Source organism: Marmota flaviventris, chromosome 15 (assembly GCF_047511675.1).
Source record: "Marmota flaviventris isolate mMarFla1 chromosome 15, mMarFla1.hap1, whole genome shotgun sequence".
Taxonomy (NCBI): Eukaryota; Metazoa; Chordata; class Mammalia; order Rodentia; family Sciuridae; genus Marmota; species Marmota flaviventris.
The window spans coordinates 38391196-38409742 of record NC_092512.1 but is presented as its reverse complement, the minus strand read 5'-3'; the positions used below and the strand labels follow the sequence as shown (position 1 = coordinate 38409742).

The 18547-nt window shown below is 35.6% G+C and overlaps 2 protein-coding genes and 1 pseudogene across 3 annotated transcripts in view; 2 read left to right on the top strand and 1 right to left on the bottom strand.

Annotated features, from left to right (window-relative positions):
• Window positions 1-4517: 4517 nt before the first annotated feature.
• Window positions 4518-15282, bottom strand: Rida (reactive intermediate imine deaminase A homolog). Its single transcript, XM_027948550.3, has 6 exons — window positions 15080-15282; window positions 9923-10028; window positions 8052-8106; window positions 7717-7785; window positions 6026-6081; window positions 4518-5072 (listed from the first exon to the last, which is right to left on the bottom strand). The coding sequence occupies exons 1-6, from the start codon at window positions 15142-15144 to the stop codon at window positions 5010-5012; spliced, it is 414 nt and encodes a 137-aa protein (XP_027804351.1). The 5' UTR covers window positions 15145-15282; the 3' UTR covers window positions 4518-5009.
• Window positions 13405-13569, top strand: LOC114106452 (U4 spliceosomal RNA; annotated as a pseudogene).
• Window positions 15283-15348: 66 nt separating the features above from the next.
• The window catches only part of Pop1 (POP1 homolog, ribonuclease P/MRP subunit), a 34254-nt gene continuing 31055 nt past the window's right edge, over window positions 15349-18547 (top strand). The window contains exon 1 of one of the 2 annotated variants that reach the window (XM_071602221.1): window positions 15349-15433. The gene's annotated coding sequence lies outside the window, so the exon portion shown is untranslated. The remainder of the gene's footprint in view (window positions 15434-18547) is intronic. The other variant, XM_027953103.2, reaches the window with a different exon arrangement.

The window sequence follows — 18547 nt, the reverse complement described above, 5'->3', positions numbered from 1 at the left end:
GGCACTTTGTAGTCCAGTTTGTGTCCTACTAATTTTAATTTCATTATTTTCTATGCCTACCTAGGAGGGAAATGGTGAACAAATGATTTTCTAACTAGTATCACCAATAGGGAATGAACATTTTGCCAGTCGCAAATCTAGAAAATACTCAGGCCAGATCCCAAACTCTTGGCTTGAAGTGCCACCCGCTGGGGATCCACAGAATAAAAAAGTGTGATGGACCGTGATCTTATTGCTTTTTCCATTTAGACTTTGGAGTAAGAGATTCTAACAAAGAGAATAACTTTTGAGCAGTCAAAACACACATACACACACACACACACACACACACATACACACACACACACACACACGTCACTCTTAACAATTTTTTTCCCCAAACCTGGCCTTGAATTAAGAATTGCTTTTAAAGGATTTTTTTTTTTTCACATTTAGCTAATCAGAATCTTGAATGGCCATAGTCAGATTATGCTACTAGGGTTTATATTTGTGTTCTTTTGGTGCACATAATCACTTGTTAGAAATTACAACTATGCTATTTTTATAGATAGTTTGGGCCCCAGCACCTCACTAGGAAGTTACAGGCCCAAAAGTTATCTTTTTTAACCATCACCATACCCCTAACAGTTTTAGGAGAGGATAAACTAGTAGTTGATTTCAACTAGTAGTTAATAGATCAGTATGGATGAGTTTCAAGTTTTCTGGATATCCGAGTTATTTAAAAACTTTTTGGGCCAGCTTCCTGGCAATCCCAGAGACTCTGGAGGCGGAGGCAGGAAGACCAAAAGTTTGAGGTCAGCCTCAGAAACTTAGTGAGACCCTGTCTTAAAAAAAAAATGGCTGAAGGTGTAGCTTAGTGGTAAAGCACTTGTCAAGCATGCACAAGCCCCTGGGCTCCATCTTGAGCACCACAAAATCAAATAACCTTTTTCTTTTTGGTAAAAATAATAAAAAACAAAAAACCACTGTTTTTGTTTAGGTACTTAAATGGGACACAGTGATTATTTATGTAATTATTTCAGGGAAAGGCTTATTAAAATTTTTCTTACTAAAAATGAAAGCATTGTAGAAATTCAGAAAATATGAATTTCTTAAGATGAAATCTAAATATTACCTGTAATTCAGTTCAAAATTCAGGTCAAAAATCATCACTGTTAGCATGTTGATGTATATGTGGGGTTATTATTATTATTTTGATTGCAAAATTTGTAACAAGTTAGACAAGGCACAATAGTTGATAGAATGTTAAGTCTATTGAATGAGCACAGTAATTCTAGATTTTCCCCATTGGAATTTGTTGGAGATAATAAATTAGAGAGAAGGGTCCAATTATAGTTGCTATATTAGTAAACCTTGATTAGTGGTATAGAGGAAAAAACTGTTCTTAAGTATATTAGCGCTTAGCTGACCATGATTTATGACTTAGGATAGATGAATAGTTCACTGAAGTGGATTTTTGAAATTATTTTTAATGCTTTCCAATTACTAAACACATGGTAGAAGTGAGAAGACTGTAAGCCCTTTTTAGGGCAGGAAAAGCATCTCATATTTCGTTTTTCTTACAGGACTTAGTACAAATTCAACATTCTGTAAATATTTGTTGATGACAAATGCTGTTTATTCATATACAATCAAGGTAATTTCCTTATAATTAATTATAATTGGCTTTAGGGGCAATTATGGGAAATTTTATAAAATTGTTTTGTACTCTTGCTTCAACATTTATAATTTTGATTGAATAAATATGTCATTAGAAATAATACAGTGTTTGAATCTTGGTATATTTATCTAATTGTTACTACAGGAACATATATAAAATTTCTTTTGGCTCATGGTGTTCTTCAGAAAACAGCAAACTTTAAAAATATATACCCTATCAAAGGTAGAAATATGGCAACAATAAGGAAATATGGGTGACTCATTTAGACATCTCATACTTCAAAGAGCTTGCTCTATGTTTGAAAGGCCAACATACTGCAATTATTATTTTTTACATTTAACAAAGTCTAATGATTCTGTTCTGATTTAGTGGAAAGAAGATTAAAAATCCCAACACAGTCATTAAATTAATTAACCTGGGTGCCGGTACCTTATTTCCTTCTAGCTTTTTCATTCTAGGGTTTGATTTTTAAGTCATGACTTATATACAACCATTCCTCTTAGAACCAACCTGGCTGGGTCTAATTTTCTTCACTACAATTATTGGTTTTGGAATGGCTCTTTCCTGACTTGAGCTGGACCAATCAGAGACTTCCCTGAGTCTCTTTCCAGATATACTAGGAAATGGTATCTTTCAGCTGGAGCTAGTATACAGGTAGCCTGTATGTGTGGACCTGCAGCATCTTCCCACAAGAGACTGAAAGAACCATGAGGTTTCTGGACCACATGTGTCTGAAGTCAGCTATACCTTGGAATTCTGGGTGATCTGAGCCTGAGTTCCTTTTTTGTTCCTCTTACACTAGTTTGAGTTGAGTTTCCATCATTTACAAATATGAGAATCTTCATGTTAAGGTAGAAAGAGATGTCCTATAAATAAGCTGGAGATAATAAAAATGTAAGAGCAGAAATTAATGATAAAATAAAATATAAGGGCTAAGGATATAGCTTAGTGGGAGAGGAGAATGCTTGACTGGCACACACCCAAATCCCTGGTTTTAATCTCTAGCAACACCAAAAAGAGGGAGAGAAAGGGAGAGAGGGAGAGAGGAGGGGAGAGGGGAGGAAAGGAGAGGAGAGGGGAGAAGGGGGAGTGGAGGGGAGGAGAGAGACATAAAATAGAAAAGGATCAACAAAGCCAAAAAGTGGTTCTTAAATTGATAAACTTCTGGGAGACTGATAAAGGGAAAAAAAAAGAGATGGAAAAATAGGCACGTATAATAGAGACAGCAGGATTAAAAGGTGCCTATAACATGAAAGTTCAGAAGGAATGAGCAAATTCTGCAACACTAAATGACCAAACTGACTACAGAAAATTGGAATGTTTCTGTTACCATGAAATGAATTGAATCAGTTTAAACATATAGCCCAGTTTTCTAGCCAAACTCTATCAAGCATTCCAGGACAGATATTTACAGCCACAAAATCTTTTTTTTAAAAAAAGTCATTCCATTTATCTATCTATCTATCTATTTATTTATATGCAGTGCTGAAGATAGAACCCAGTGCCTCACATGGGCTAGGTAAGAGCATTGCCCCCAGCCCCATAAAATGTGGTATAGAAGTGAAAAGGCAATCTCACAGATGAACATAAAAACAAATATCCAAACTATTAAGAATGTATAAAAAATATGGGTGTAGAAATGACTGAAAGTTGTTGACAGGTTTTTTTTAAAAAAATAATTATTATTCCAATTGTTTTTGTTTGTTTTTGCCTTGTAAACTAGTGCCAAAGAACTGTAGCAAATAAACTACAAACCTTCCCCCGCACAAAATATGTGTATGTATGTGTATATATATACATATATGTGTGTGTGTGTGTGTGTGAGTGTGTATAAATACATATATTGAAGCTAAGTTGGGATGCACAGTGGATTCTACATCACAAAATTATTGTATTTTACCATAGTAACAACTTTACCACAGGTACAGAAAAATGTTCAATAAATTTCAACAAACATTTTTAACTCCATTGTCGCCTCAGTGAAGCCTTCTTCTTACTGAGCTTAAAAGTGTAATAATCCCAACCAATATCGTCCAAATCTTTTACTTTACTGTTTCCTATGACTCTTAACAACCTAACATATAATTTTGTATTATTTGTATGTATAAAAATGTTATGGCAGCACTGCTATAATATGATAATTTTGGAAACTGTATTGTTTGGAGGAATCATTACATCACCTAAGGTATATCCACACAAAAGAACACTATAATAGTTTTAAAAATGCAGAAGATTTATACATATGTTTATGGAAAGATATTTAAGACAGAAAGTGATCTATAGAATAATGTGTACAGCAAAGTCCTATTTATATAAATAAACAAACAAATATAACCCCCAGATAATCAAGTATTTAATGAATAAAAACTCTTTAACAGAGGTTCATTCTCTTTGGGAAGGTAAGTAGACTGGAGAATGAATGTGGGGAATTTTCCTTTTTCTTTGGCATAATTCTGAATTGGGATTTATTCTACAGTGGGGAAGTATTTATGTAATAGTTGTCTAAGAGTGTTGAGAGACTTTAAAAAGCCAAGGAACAGTGTTGTATGTTTGTAGTCCTAGCTACTTGGGAGGGTGAGGCAGGAGGACTGCTTGAGTCCAGGAGTTCAGGGTCAGCCTGGACTACACAGCAAGACTCATCTCCATTCCCAAGAAAAAGAATGACTTTAAAGAACAAACACAAGGTGATTATATATAACTTGAATACAACAGTGTAAAAATATACAAAGTTAAAAATAAACTTAAGTGAAATAGCTGGTGATTTACTTCATGATTCCCTCCCCATTTTTATTTGGTAAATATGTTTTCATGTGTAAATTAAACTGTTATAAAATAAGTGAACAAAATCACACGTAGGGAAATCTGCATGTGTATTTTATTTCCATTAGAAAAATATTATCTATATAAAATTTTGGTCCATTTTCTTCTCCTTTACTTCTACAACTCAAGAGTGAATATTTTACTCAAGTAAAAGCAGAATCACATATCTAACATGAGAACTAAATACTTCATATCATTTAATTAAATAGAATGTAATTGAATTAGGCTCTTTATTATTTTTCAGGAACATTAACTCATCTACCTGTGTTATTATTCCCTGTACTTTAGTTTACTTGAGTGACTATGTAATGAGTGTCCCTTCTCTCATATTCAGCAATGAGTGTACACATGTGTAATTGGTAGCATCAGTAACTGGATTCATTATCTAATATTCAATTTATGTCAACTCCCTCTATGATATGGTATTTCCATGATAACTACAGATATTTTAGTCACATGTACACTTTCAACATCAATTGTAAGAATCAAAATGTTAATTTAAAGACATAATGAGAATAACACTGCCCACTTATAGACCTGCTGTTGTGAGAGGTCCCTGGACAGCCACTGCTTCAATCTCAATGCGTGCTCCCTGTAAGGTAAATAATCAAACAATGTTTTCATTATTTTGTACAAATTAAAGAGTTTAGTAATACTTTCCAAAAAATGTGAAGCTAACAGCAACACAGTATTTTTAAAAATAAACTTTTCAAAGCAGGAAAGAAGAGGAAATATTCACCAAGAACCTACAGCAGGCCAGGTTACCATGCTCCCCACTTTCATGTACATTAGCTCATTTGATTCTCATAGGCAACCCTATTAGATAGACAATCTTCAACTCATACAATGAAGTTCAGGCTGATTAACTGTTTCCAAGTCAAAAAGGTAAATACCACAGGTTTGATGCTTGTCTTGTGATTTCAAATTCAGAACTCCTTTTACTATACCCAATAACTTACTAAGTTTGATGATAATGATCACTACAAGTAACAATTAATTAAAGCAATAAAAATGCCACTCTTAAATTTTGTTCAGTGGAAAGTTACAAGTTTAAGTCAGTAAAGGCTTAAACTTCTTTATAGGAATATTGTGTGGCTAAAAGCATAGGAAAAGAGCTTCTAGTGAAATTAGAATACCAAACCAGAATGGTGAAATATGGACGCCATAGTAGAGAACATTTTTCTAGTAGTAGATATGGATTTTTTATTATACGATAGCCAAATGAAATTTTTATTGCAGAACTAAAAGCCTGGCTCAATTTTATTGTTCTCTAAGTAACATTATGACAATACAGCTGTTTCTGTGCTTTTTCTCACAACTTAAGTACTGATTCTGTTATGTTCATGCCTTATAAGGCTTCTTAATGTTTTTCCCCTGCATGTAATATGGGATGTTTACTTTAAGACTTTAAGTTCCTGGGAAGCAGGAACTATATACTTTCTTTATTTTAAATTTCCTTTCACAGCACTTAACTTAGTTTGGTATATTCAGAAAACAATGTAGAAATTTGAAACTGTGTACATTACTCATTTTAACTATACTTACTTTGGGTAAAGCAGCAACCTGGTAAGCAGCTCTAGCAGGAAAATTACTCTTGAAATCTGAATTTAAAAGAATTTCCTTTTAGTTTCCAGACATTGTACTGTTATTCAACCTCCATGATCAAGAACATGGTAAGTGCTACAAGGACTAGTCAGTTCTTAGATATAAATAACATTTCAGGAAAAAAATCTCACATTCAGATCTGTTTGATAAACTGTTTTGATGTATTTGCTATAATTTTTAATGCTTTCCTGTCAGCTTTCTGAAAAAAAAATGAAATACATACTCTGTCATTTTGATCTTTTTGATAGGAATGGGATTTGCTCTTTGAAATGATATTTACAAACCAGTTAATCTTAATAGGGAATGTCTCCCTAAATCCCTATATCCCGCAATTTTGGCAAGTATTTTCCTTTCCTGTTTTGGTATTTGGGATTGGATCCATTGCTTTATCATTGAGCTACATCCCCAACTCTTTTTATTTTGAGATGGTAACACCAAATTGCTTAGGACCTTGATAAGTTGCTGAAGCTGGCCTTCAACTTGGAATCCTCCTGCCTCAGCCTCCTGAGCTGCTAGAATTACAGGCATGTGCTATCACACTTAGCCTGGAAGGTACTTTTTCACTAATTTGATCTTCTCTATTCTTTTCTTCTGGAGACAATAAGTAATGATACTTTTTCCATGTGATTCCTTTGTCTCTTCCCAGGTGGGAGGGACACCCATTTTCCTTACTACAGAAGTGATAATATCAGCATTTACTCAGTGCTTACAACATGACAGCATTTGTCTTAACTGCTTTACAGTTTGTGTTAATTTATTTTACAATTCAGACGATCCTATAGAGTAGCAGTATGTTATCCCCACTTTGCATATGAGGAAACAAGGCATGGAAATATAAAATAACTAATTAGCTAGAGATTATGAGATGGTGGTTAGACCATAACATAGCATTAGCAAACATGAGCTATACATATCAGAAATATTTATGAGGATTTAAAAAGCCTAAGAAAGGTCTAATGGAAAATGGATTTGTAGGTTTTTTTAATATTATTTTAGGGAATGCAACAGAAATATCTTAAGAGTTTTTTCATGGGGGCATATTGTATGTTTCCAGTAAGACTTTTTTTTTTTTTTTTGGGAGAGGGAGTACTAGGGATTGAACCTGGAAGCACTTAACCACTAAGCCACATCCCCAGTAAGACTCCACACAGGGTCTTGCTAAGTTACTTAGGGCCTTGCTAAGTTGCTGAGGCTGGCCTTGAACTTGCAAACCTCCTGCCTCAGCCTCCCAAGTCGCTGGGATCACAGGCATGCACCAAGGCGCTTGGCTAGACTATTAATTTTGGGGGGTGTGTACTAGGGATTGAATTCAGGGGCACTCGACCACTGAGCTACATCCCCAGCCCTATTTTGTATTTTATTTAGAGATAGGGTCTCACTGAGTTGCTTAGCACCTTGCTTTTGCTGAAGCTGGTTTTGAACTTGTGAACCTCCTGCCTCATCCTCCCAATCTGCTAGGATTACAGGCATGTGCCACTGTGCCTGGCCCATCTAGACTTATTAATTTTTTAAGAACAAGATGCCATTTCTTTAGCATCTCCTGTCACTTTTAATTGATAATGGGCACTCATTTTGTTAACAATTCATTTCTCTTTAAAACTGTAAATAAGAAAAAAAGATAAATTACTTACACTGTTTGTAGATTTCATTTACAGTATTAAAGTCATTCATGTCAGCCAGCAAAACAGTTGCTTTGACCACTAGAAGATATATACATTCTCATTAGGTTTAGCAACTTGGTCTGATTCAAAACATTTCTTAGAAAAACCATATATGATTCTGTGACTGTCTTGATTAAAATGGGACTGAAAGGGGTCTGAAAAAGTGAAGTTAGAACAGAGTTGTTTCCAGACTATTAGAACAACTTTAAAAAACATGGTATGACATTAATAAATGCCATGTTTTTCAAAAAGACCAAGGAAATATCAAACAGAAATTAACAGTGAAGGAAAACCAAGTTGCTTACCATTAGTGAAGTCACAGCCTGCTGCTTTCAGAATTTCACCCATGTTTGTAAGAGCCTGTAAACCAAGGCAAGAGAGGCCTAAGACACTGGTGTAATACTAAAGTTTTAATTAAATTCAGTGAATCATCTTTTACTAGTACCTCCTTGAGTAGCTTATGTTGCAGAAAAATTCTCCCCACTCTTTCTAGACTATTTCTATAAAGTCAACTCCTTCTTGGTTTTCCTTTAATGGAATGAATCTTTATGAAATACAGTGAAAAGACTGAAAGGAAGTCCCTTCTTCAGTGCTAAAGAGTGTGAAGTTTTCAGTCAATATCCATTAATTAAGCTGAAACAAATAAGTTCTGGGATTCCTCATTCTATATCACTACTTTATATAATTCTACATCACTTCAAGGAGGTAGTAAGCATTAAAACATGTTTTCTTTTAAAGTAATATTTGATGTTAAAAGGCTCTTTTTTTCCCTCAAAAAACAATATTAGTGAATTTCGTATGTGTTTGATGCTTCAGCTTCCAGAAAAATATCAGTTTGTTGCCAAATCCTTAACTTATTCTTTTCAACTTATTCTTCCTCCTCACTTTACTGTTGAAAATATATGATTGTATTTTTTGTATTTTAAACTAATAATTAATCTAAATACATACTACCCGAGTAAGACAAAAGTCTAAAAGCTGTGAACAAGTACATGCAGAGAAAAGATGTATCCTCTCCTTATTCCTTAGTAAGGGTAACAAACTGTTTCTAGCTTCTTATTTTTTAATCTTTTAGAGAGTCCATGCATAAATGAACATACTCTTAAACACACAAACATACACACCTGGCAGCCTATCGTGTATGCTATTCTGCTCTTGGTTGGATTTTATCAAGTAACAAATTATCTTTGAGAGCTTTGCTTAGCAATTTATTTGTATGGGTCTAGCATGATTTTTTTCAACTAGTTCTTTATGGAAGGACATTTAGGTTGATTTCTATCTTTGGTTATTATAAACAACTTAGTGAATGTATTAAGTTATAATTTAATTCTATTATTGAAATAGAATTGTATTCATCATTCTTTTTTAAAAGCACAGTATGTAGCCAGGTATGGTGGTACATGCTTGTAATCACAGTGATTTGGGAGCCTGAGATGGAAGATTGAAAGTTCAAAGCCAGCCTCAGCAACTTAGCAAGACTCTTTCTCAAAATAAAAAGTAAAAAGGCTGGGGTTGTAGCTCAGTGCTTAAACACTCCTGGGTTCAATCCCTGGTACCAAAAAACCAAACCCAGTCCAGCTGAACCAACCAAACCAAACACACTGTGTAAAACTGTTAATGTTTTTTCTCTTATTAACAAATGCTGACTTTTTACTTCTGTGGTGGTGGCTTTATTTGTGTATGTTGGGGGTCAGTGGCCCTAAAAAGAAAATTTCCCAATCCATGTGTAGGTGGCAACATGCTATTTGATTTTGATGATTCTGGTCCTTTTTTTTTTTCTTCTTTTGGGTACTGGGGATTGAACCCATGGGCATTTTACCACCTAGCCCTTTTATAATTTTGAGACACAGTGTTGCTAAATTGCTGAGGGCCTCTTTAAGTTGCTGAGGCTGGCCTGAAATTTGTGCTCCTCTTGCCAAAGCCTGTTGAGTCACTGGGATTATAGGTGTGTGCCCCTGCATCTTGGCAGGAGATGGAATACTCTTTTTTGGTTGTTAAATGATTCATTAAATTTCCAACTCTCTTCAATCAAAAACTGGCTTAAGTCAAGTAGTGAATAGCTTAAAAGGCATTTATCTGTTAATGTCTATAACACAAGTCAGGTGGGGGGTTATTAATACTGATCAATATTAAAAAATCGTAGCAAAGTGAATTTCAAATGTGGAAAATGACTTACTTGTTTAGTTTCTGCTGCTATCCCTCCAGGTACAAGCTGTCCACTGGAAGGGTCCATGCCTATCTGTCCAGAGATGTAAACGGTCTTGTCCACTAACACTGCTTGACTGCAATGAACAGAAAGCTGGTGTATATATAAAATGTAAATATAAAATTCGGTGCTAAATGAGTCCTTTGATAGGACACAAAATGCACAAACTGTAAAATAAAACAAGATAAATTAGACTTCATTAAGATTAAAAACTTTTATCAATAGACATCTTTGAGAAAATGAAAAGACAAATCAAAGACTGGGAGAAAAATATTTGCAAAACATCCATCTAATAAAGGACTTGTAGGTAGAATATATGAACTCTTTTTTAAAAAAAATTGTGAAGAACTCTTTAAACTCAATAATACGAAGATGAACAACCTAATTTTAAAAATGGGCAAATGAGGGCTGGGGTTGTGGCTCACTGGTGGAGCGCTTGCCTCGCACATGTGAGGCACTGGGTTTGATCCTTAGTACCACATAAAAATAAATAAAATAAAAAAATATTGTGTCTATCTATAACTATTTTTTTTTAAAAAGGGCAAATGATTAAATAGACACTCCACAAAAGAAGACCTATGAAGAGCTAAGAAGTACATGAAAGATGCTCAAGGTCAGTCACTAGAGGTACCTATGCAGAGCAAAACCATAATAATATACCACCATACATTTCACTCATAATAACAAACATTGGTGAGGATGTAAAACAATGAGAAACACATATACTGTTTGTAGGAAAGCAAAATAGTACAGCCATTTTGGAAAATTTTGGCAGTATCTTAAAAATTTAAACATATACTCAACACACAACCTAGTAGTTTCTTTCCTAGGCAGCAACTATCTAAGAGAAATAAAAATGTATGTCCAAAGCCTTTACATAAATGTTCAGAGCAGCATTGTTCATGACACCAAAAAAATTAAAAATAAATAAATAAAAATTTTCTTAGATCTAATTGTTTAATTTCAATTAAACTAGAGCCCCAGATGTGCTAGGCAAGTGCTCTAGTACTCTAAGCCTCTATATGAAATTTTAGAAAAGACAAAAATGATAACAGAGAGTAGATTAGTTGTTTGCTGGGTCCAGGGGCGAGGACTGATCATGAACAAGTTTGAAGGAATTTTTGGGGTGGGGGAGCGTGGGTGGTGTATGTGATGGAAATGTTCTAAAATTTGATTGTGGTAGTGGATATGACTCTATATGTTTACTAAAACTCATGAAACTCTATACCTAAAAAGCATCTTTTAAATAAGTACTTACACATAATTTAAGCTGTAAAACAGAAAAATGCAATGCCAAGAGCACTAAAAACATTAATTATTCTCAGATAAGGTTTTCCTTTATGTAACCTTCCAAAGTTTCTTCATGCATATAGGAACCAAACAAATATATTTATCTCCTTCCTTTTACACAAAATATGGTATATTAAACACTATCGTACACTTGATGTTTTCACCCGACAGTGTATCACAAAGATCTTTCTATAACTATATGTAAAATTTTTCCTTGATTTTTTAAAAACAGTTACACAATACTTCATTGCGTATACTTTGTTTGCCTGATCAACTTTGCTTTCAATATTTTATTATAAATAAAGCTACATTCAAAACCATCACATATGCACACACATACAAACACACAACTCCATGCACACTTCTACTGAGCAAGTAACCGAGCCCAGATTCCAGGGTCCTCTGGTTGAGTCTTTCTTATGGCAGTACAGGAAACTGTCTGATAGTCCCTATCTTCCAGGGTATCCTAGGGCCAGTGTCTGGTCATGTTTCTGTAGCTGTGCAGGAACCAGTTGGTCCCTTGGATATACACAGCAGGCACGATATAACTACTTGTTGATATTTTGCCCTCTAACCATTTAGTAACATAAACAATTTTGGCTATCAATAAATATCTTTTTAGGAGTACCCGTTGGCTCATAATGTAGGTTTTGGAGAGCTGAAGAAGATAGATTTAAATTTAGTAATAGGATTTAAAAAGTCTAGGAATTCTTTTCAACTATCTGGCTTTCACTCTAATTTGCAAATAAGTAACTACTGAGCTCGTTAATTTGTAACCTTTTCTCAGGTTGAACAGTTACCATTAGCTAACAAGTCCCTTAACTCCTCTGTCCATTAGGCCATCTGCTCTGGGCCCTTTGCAAAATACTTTCAGTTCTCCCCATATCTGAAACATACTTCAAGCCCATATGTATTATCATTTATCAAAAACTAAATAATAAGTGTAAATAATCCACTTATTTTCAGACTATTAAAAGTAAGAATTAGAATTCAGACTATCTGAGCTATGTGAGTCATTTCTTGGAGATTTAAAGAGGTTTTGTTCACAAAAACTTGGTGCATGTGTGTGTGTGTGAGATGCTGGGATGGAACCAAGAGCCGAGTGCATACTAGATAAATGCTCTACCACTGAGCTACACTCCCAGGCCCCTTGATACTGAATATAAGAATTCCACTTCCTATCTGCAGATAGGCATAGATAAGTTGTTAGGTTCCAGAAAATTTTAAAGTATGTTGTTCTGCTTTGAGGTCAAAGGGTAAAAACACTTTCAAAATCATTAACTCTCATGTCATAATCTATGTCGCATTAGGACTGCTTGGGGCGTAATAGCAAAATGGAAAGCAATGCAATAACATCATGATGTTGCAATCTCTCAAGGTTCTGTCCTGAAGTATCTCAAAATGTGCTGAACTGTCTAGCTAATTAATGACAGCACCCCATCACCAAGGCCAGGCACTGACAGTTCAACTCACTAGAATTTTTTCTGGAGAAGACCCAGAATTTTCAAAAACTGTACTTGCTACAAATTTCATGCACAAAAACTCTTCTTTCCAAATGGTTCTTAAAATATGTCCAGTTGACTTTATCAGGATATAAATAGTTGGAGTGTTTTTCTTCACCATAAAATATTGAAAATAGTGACCTGTGTTTGTATCCTTTGGATACAAGGTCCTGGAAAGTCTTTATCATGAAGCTGGCTAATGGCCTTTCTGTCACACTGGCACACTCATAGATTCCCCTCTGTTCTGTTAGCAGCTTCCACTTCCAAGTCAACCAAGAATATTCATGACATGTTTTCATTCTTCAACAAAGAACACAGTATTTCTAAATAGGTCAAGAGAGGTGAATGCTTTTAGCAGGTTCTAGGACAAAGTGTCTTGTATAACATCACTTTGGTTTTTGTTAAGGGTCACTTTTGTTCTGAAGTAAACAAAAAGTGTTACTCTAAATGCTAACACTGTATGATTTAGGGAGAGAGTTTAGGGCAGAAGGAGGAAAAAGATTACTGATTTTTGGTTATATTGAAATATCTCTTAACTATGCTCTTTTTCTTCACAATTTCTATCCAAAATACTCTCAGAATTTTCTTCTTAAAAGAGATCTGGTTATTTCTTGCTCAAAAACACCTGATGGTTTCTCACTACATACAAAACAAACTCTTAGCTTTGCGCAGTGGCAGTATCGTAGCCAATGAGGTTTATCCGAGGCGCGATTATTGCTAATTGAAAAAAAAAAAAACAAAAAAAACAAACTCTTTTGTTCAGCAATGGAAACCGCCACAACCTGGCCTCTGCTAAAATCAAATTTCTGTCACTTCATATTTAATCCCTACTGTAATCTTATGAAGTAGTGTTATAGTGAAGTCCATTTGGAAGACAAAGAAAACTAAAGTTAAGTCAGACTTGCAAGGTCAATTCAAAATACACAAAACAAAATTTTCAAATGTAAAATCCAACTCTTAAGGAATTAATTCCCAAAGGGTCAGTCACACAGTGGATCACAGTACAAAAATCATTCCCTTTTCAATCCTTTTTCAATTTTTCTATCCTGAAGATAGCAAACTAAATGATTAAGGTTGATTTCTAGAGCCCATTGCCTGAAATTCAAATTGTTAGACCACTTCTCAGTGGTCTTCTATTTGGAATGCCCTTCACTCCATGACATCCTGCTAATGTTTTTAACAAAGTTTCACAACAGTTCTATATGTGACAAAACCAACCTTCAAAACTCAATTCAGGGACTACTTCTCACAAGGAGCATCCCTAAATCTTTTTCTTTCTTTGCCCATTAGAACTATTTTCTCTTCTTTCCCATTTGTTCCATTACCAATACATTTTATTTCTAATCTTACTATAATAATTACTGTTCTGCCACACTTGAGTGCTATTTCTCAAGCCCTAGAGGAGGAAGCTAGGGCTTGAGTTCAAATCAAGTTGTCACTTATAGATTAACTGACCTTCGACAATTTGACTTTGTCAAGCTTCAGTTTTCTTTTTGTAAAAAATGGGTAGGAATTAATAGAAAAAGGTGGTTGCTATAGTAACTGTCATAAAGCCTGCACTAAACTAACCTTTTTCTTTTTTTTCTTTCCTCCATGTGTGTGAAGGCCTTTCCCAATGGATTTCTTCGTATGCATTTTTGTATCCCTCAAATGCTGGGCATGTAGGAGGGATTCAACATATGCTTGCCATAGTTAAAATGTTCCAGCTATAGAAACTTTCTAGTTTTGCTTCTTTTAATAGTGAACCGACACTATACTTTAAAAAGGAAAAATGGTTATAGGATATGCTTTAGTGAAGAATTTAAAAGAATAACAATTATGTTAGGAAAAAAAAGAATGCAAGAACACATAAAATAAAATCCAATGGTTTTAAAGTTGAGATTTTAAAAAACTGTGCCTGTGTGCATTTTTTTTTTTTTTTTTAAAGAAGCCTATTTAAAAGAACTTCTGACATGTAGAAATAAAGACACACAGGGCAGACTTTCTGGCCAGTATCCGTATATTAGCTAGTATATATTGGGGCATTCTTAGAAAATTATCTTCGTTGTGATTTGCATTTGATTTGTTAGTGGTAAATGGGTATGCACAATGAGTTCATAAGAATCACAAATGCATTCCTATTCTTTGCCCATTAGAACTATTCTGCATATTGTAAAACGAGGGGCTTGGGTAGGTGTGCAGGGATTTGTGAAGCATTTCCAAGATCTCAGCTGTCGTTATAAAAGACAACCACATCTGTGACGAGATTTACTTCTTTGGCCCCCGAGGGGCCGCAGCTCCGACCCCGCCACCTCACACGCCTCGGGTCCCTGAATGCTCCTACAAGCCATATTACCTGTAGGGACCAATGGCCCCTGGGGCTTTCGCGGTGCTGATCACCTTTCTGATCAATGACGACATTTCAGTCTTCTTTCTTACGCCCCTCCTAGAGAAGGTACCCCTTCACCAGCCCGGCCCGATTCTCGCCCAACAACTGACCAGACCTGGGCTGCTTCTGCCGGAGGGACCCGGGGAGCGCGCTCGCTAGGTATTCTGGGAACTGTAGTCTGAGTGCGACTCCGCGCCACGTGGAGGAAGCGCCGGGCTGGCGCATGCGCCGTGCATCTCGCTCACCGCGTAGGTCGCCTTTGAGGGGACTGTCGCTGAGGCTTGTCATTCTGACCCCAGGATCCCTCAGAACGTCCGGTAGGTAGGTCGTGAAGCATTGATGCCTGCTGCCAAGGTGCTCGAATTTGGGGGGAGTGTGTGTGGCTACTCCCAGCTCCGGCCCGGTTTCCCTCTCTCTCTCAGATTGCTGGTCTTTATTTCCTCTCTGCCTGCGCCCGGGACCCTTTTTCCCGGTTCCGAACCTTCTTGTGCACCAAGTCTGTTATTTCCCGGCATTGCCCCCGGTAGGTGGAAGCCGTTCTGAGGATGAGTAGGCTTGCAGCCCTTCTGCCACCCTAAAGGATGGGTCTTTCAGGGGACCATGCCGAGAGGCGTTGTTCTTCTTCCCACCCCTCCCAAATTCCGGTCTCTGACTTTAAAGGGTCTCCTACGATCTGAACAGGGAATGAGATCTGACTGGGAAAAAAAAGATAGTGATCTTGCTTTGGCTAGTAGCCCAGAGCTGGTCTATGTACAGATCATACATTGTCAGAAGGAATGGTACTGGGCTAAATATCTCCCATCCTATTAATATGTGTAATATAGGCACGCTCCACTTCTTCATTTATGAATGCTTGTGTATATTAAATACATATACATTATACACACACATATTAAGTAATGTGCGTTAGTGTAATATATACGTCTCCCCTACTTTGTGCATGGCGGTCTGCTAAGTTCTGGGAATGCAATAGTTAAAAAAAGGTGAGGTCTCTGTCCTCCCTGCTTTCAAAATGTACTATAAGAAAATCCCTTTGTTTGGCCTACATACTGTTAAGGTTTTGCTTTCCTTCTGTCTCAGGAACCTTCAGATCTTTTTCTTTTTATTTATTTATTTATTTTATTATTAGTTGTTCAAAACATTACAAAGCTCTTGACATATCATATTTCATACATTTGATTCAAGCGGATTATGAACTCCCATTTTTACCCCGTATACATATTGCAGAATCACATTGGTTACACATCCACTTTTTTACATACTGCCATACTAGTGTATGTTGTATTCTGCTGCCTTTCCTATTCTCTCCTTCATATCTTTTTCATTGGTTTAGATCTCCAGCCTGGAATATGAGATCTTTCAGTCTGTCCTTCTCTAGCCTATTTCTTCTTTGTCTTCCCACTCTAGTCATCGGAGTTCTCAATCCTATATTCACACAGAAGATTCCTGAATACTCCTTCTTCCCTAACTGCCCAAATTCCAACTAACTGAAATTCTGTGTTCTTACTGATTTTTTTTTTCTGCTGATACATATTTTTTTCTTTCTCATTTCCAGTTTCCTGTTTTGCTATACTGCAAAATTTAACATTTTATTACATGTGGTCTTATTTTCTAATTATTTTATGTTTGAATATGGTGACTAGAACCAGACTGCCTGATCCAGACTATCCTGAATTCCAGGACAATCATAAGCTTAGTGGATATGGGTGGAATAACTGCTTTGTGTTTCATTTTCCTCATTTACAAAATGAGATAACACAAGTACCTCTCATATAATTGTAACAATTAAATGAATAAGGCATGCAGCAGTGCCTGGCACAAAGTTCTCGATTAATGTTAGCTGCTTAAGATGACTAAATTCTTAAAGGAAAAAGATCACATCCTGATACTGGTATAAACATGACCTGAAACTATATTAAACACATTGTAGGTACCCCAAATCTTGTTAATATTGATTAAACTGGATAATTAAGAGGTGATTCTTATTTATAAAACAATTCACTGGGGCTGGATCATGGCTCAGTGGTAAAGTGCTTGCCTAGCATGTGCCTAGGTTCGGGTTCTATTCTCAGCACCATATATAAACAAATAAATAAATAAATAAAAGTACATCAATAACTAACAAAAATATTTAAAAAAGAAAAAAAATCACTATGATTTTTTAAATAAGGCTCTCTTGGAGCATTACAAATAATTTGACTGTTTAAAATATTACTTGTGAAACAAGGTACTTCATTCTTATCAAGCAGGAATCACAAACTTTTTAGATCTGGAAGGAAAATGGAGATTATCGTTTTCCCCCCCTAGGTTCTCAAACTGGAGTCCACTATACATAGCTGTATCTGTTCAACCAGATTCTAAGCTCTATGAGAAAACATGACATATCCATTTTATTTGAAGATGTAGGGAAAGTATTTTTATAAAGCTGACATATTTAATACTCATTAAAGTTTTGACTGAATGAACATGAGAAAGAAGGAAAAAGAAATGAATGAACATGAAAACAAAATATGAATACTAGGAATAGATGTGAAATCCACTTGAACGTTATAAGCATTAAAATTCCTTCTGGTGGGCTGGGTTTGTAGCTCAGTGGTAGAACACTTGCCTAGCATGTGTGAGGCACTGGGTTCAATTCTCAGTACCACATATAAATAAATAAAGGTCCATCAACAACTAAAAAAATATGAAAAAAAAAAAAGATTCCTTCTGGAGGGACTGTGGCTGTGACTCAGTGGTAAAGTGCTTGCCTAGCATGTGTGAGGCACTGGGTTTAATCCTCAGCACCACATAAAGATAAATAAATAAAATAAAGGTATTCTGTTCATCTACAGCTTAAATAAAAATAAAGATTCCTTCTGGAAACTGTTTTAAGTGAAATCTCAGATCTCAAAGGATACATTCTTTATTCACAACCCAAAGCCAAAGAACTGTTTGAGGACTGCTGCTAGCTCAGTGTGCTCATTTTTTAAGTCTAGAACCAAAGTTCAGAGATGTGGTATCCCAAGGTTACCCTAATATCCCAACACCAGCCTTCCTTTGGCTCATTCTAATCCTGAGCTAGGGATCCTAAGGTAGTGTGCTTTGTCTTCTTGGGTTAGTTTTGATTCAAGTAGGTAATGTTGGTGGACTAAATTGTTTTGTAAACTATTTTTAATTGTTCTTAATACAAACTACTCTGAATCATGTGTTTCATTAGCCAACCAGTTATGCAGAACTCTACATTCTACATATTGTTTAATTTAAAAAATATTTCAGAGTGTAGATATATTATTTTAGAATAATAACACTTGTAAATTGATCATTTAGTTTGTACAAAGCCCTATGCTAAGTGAGTTATGTATATGCATTTTGTAAAGCCAGTACTTATGTATATGTGACTTATTTCTCACAACTACCTTGTGATAATTCCCATTTGTAGAGGAGGAGATGAAG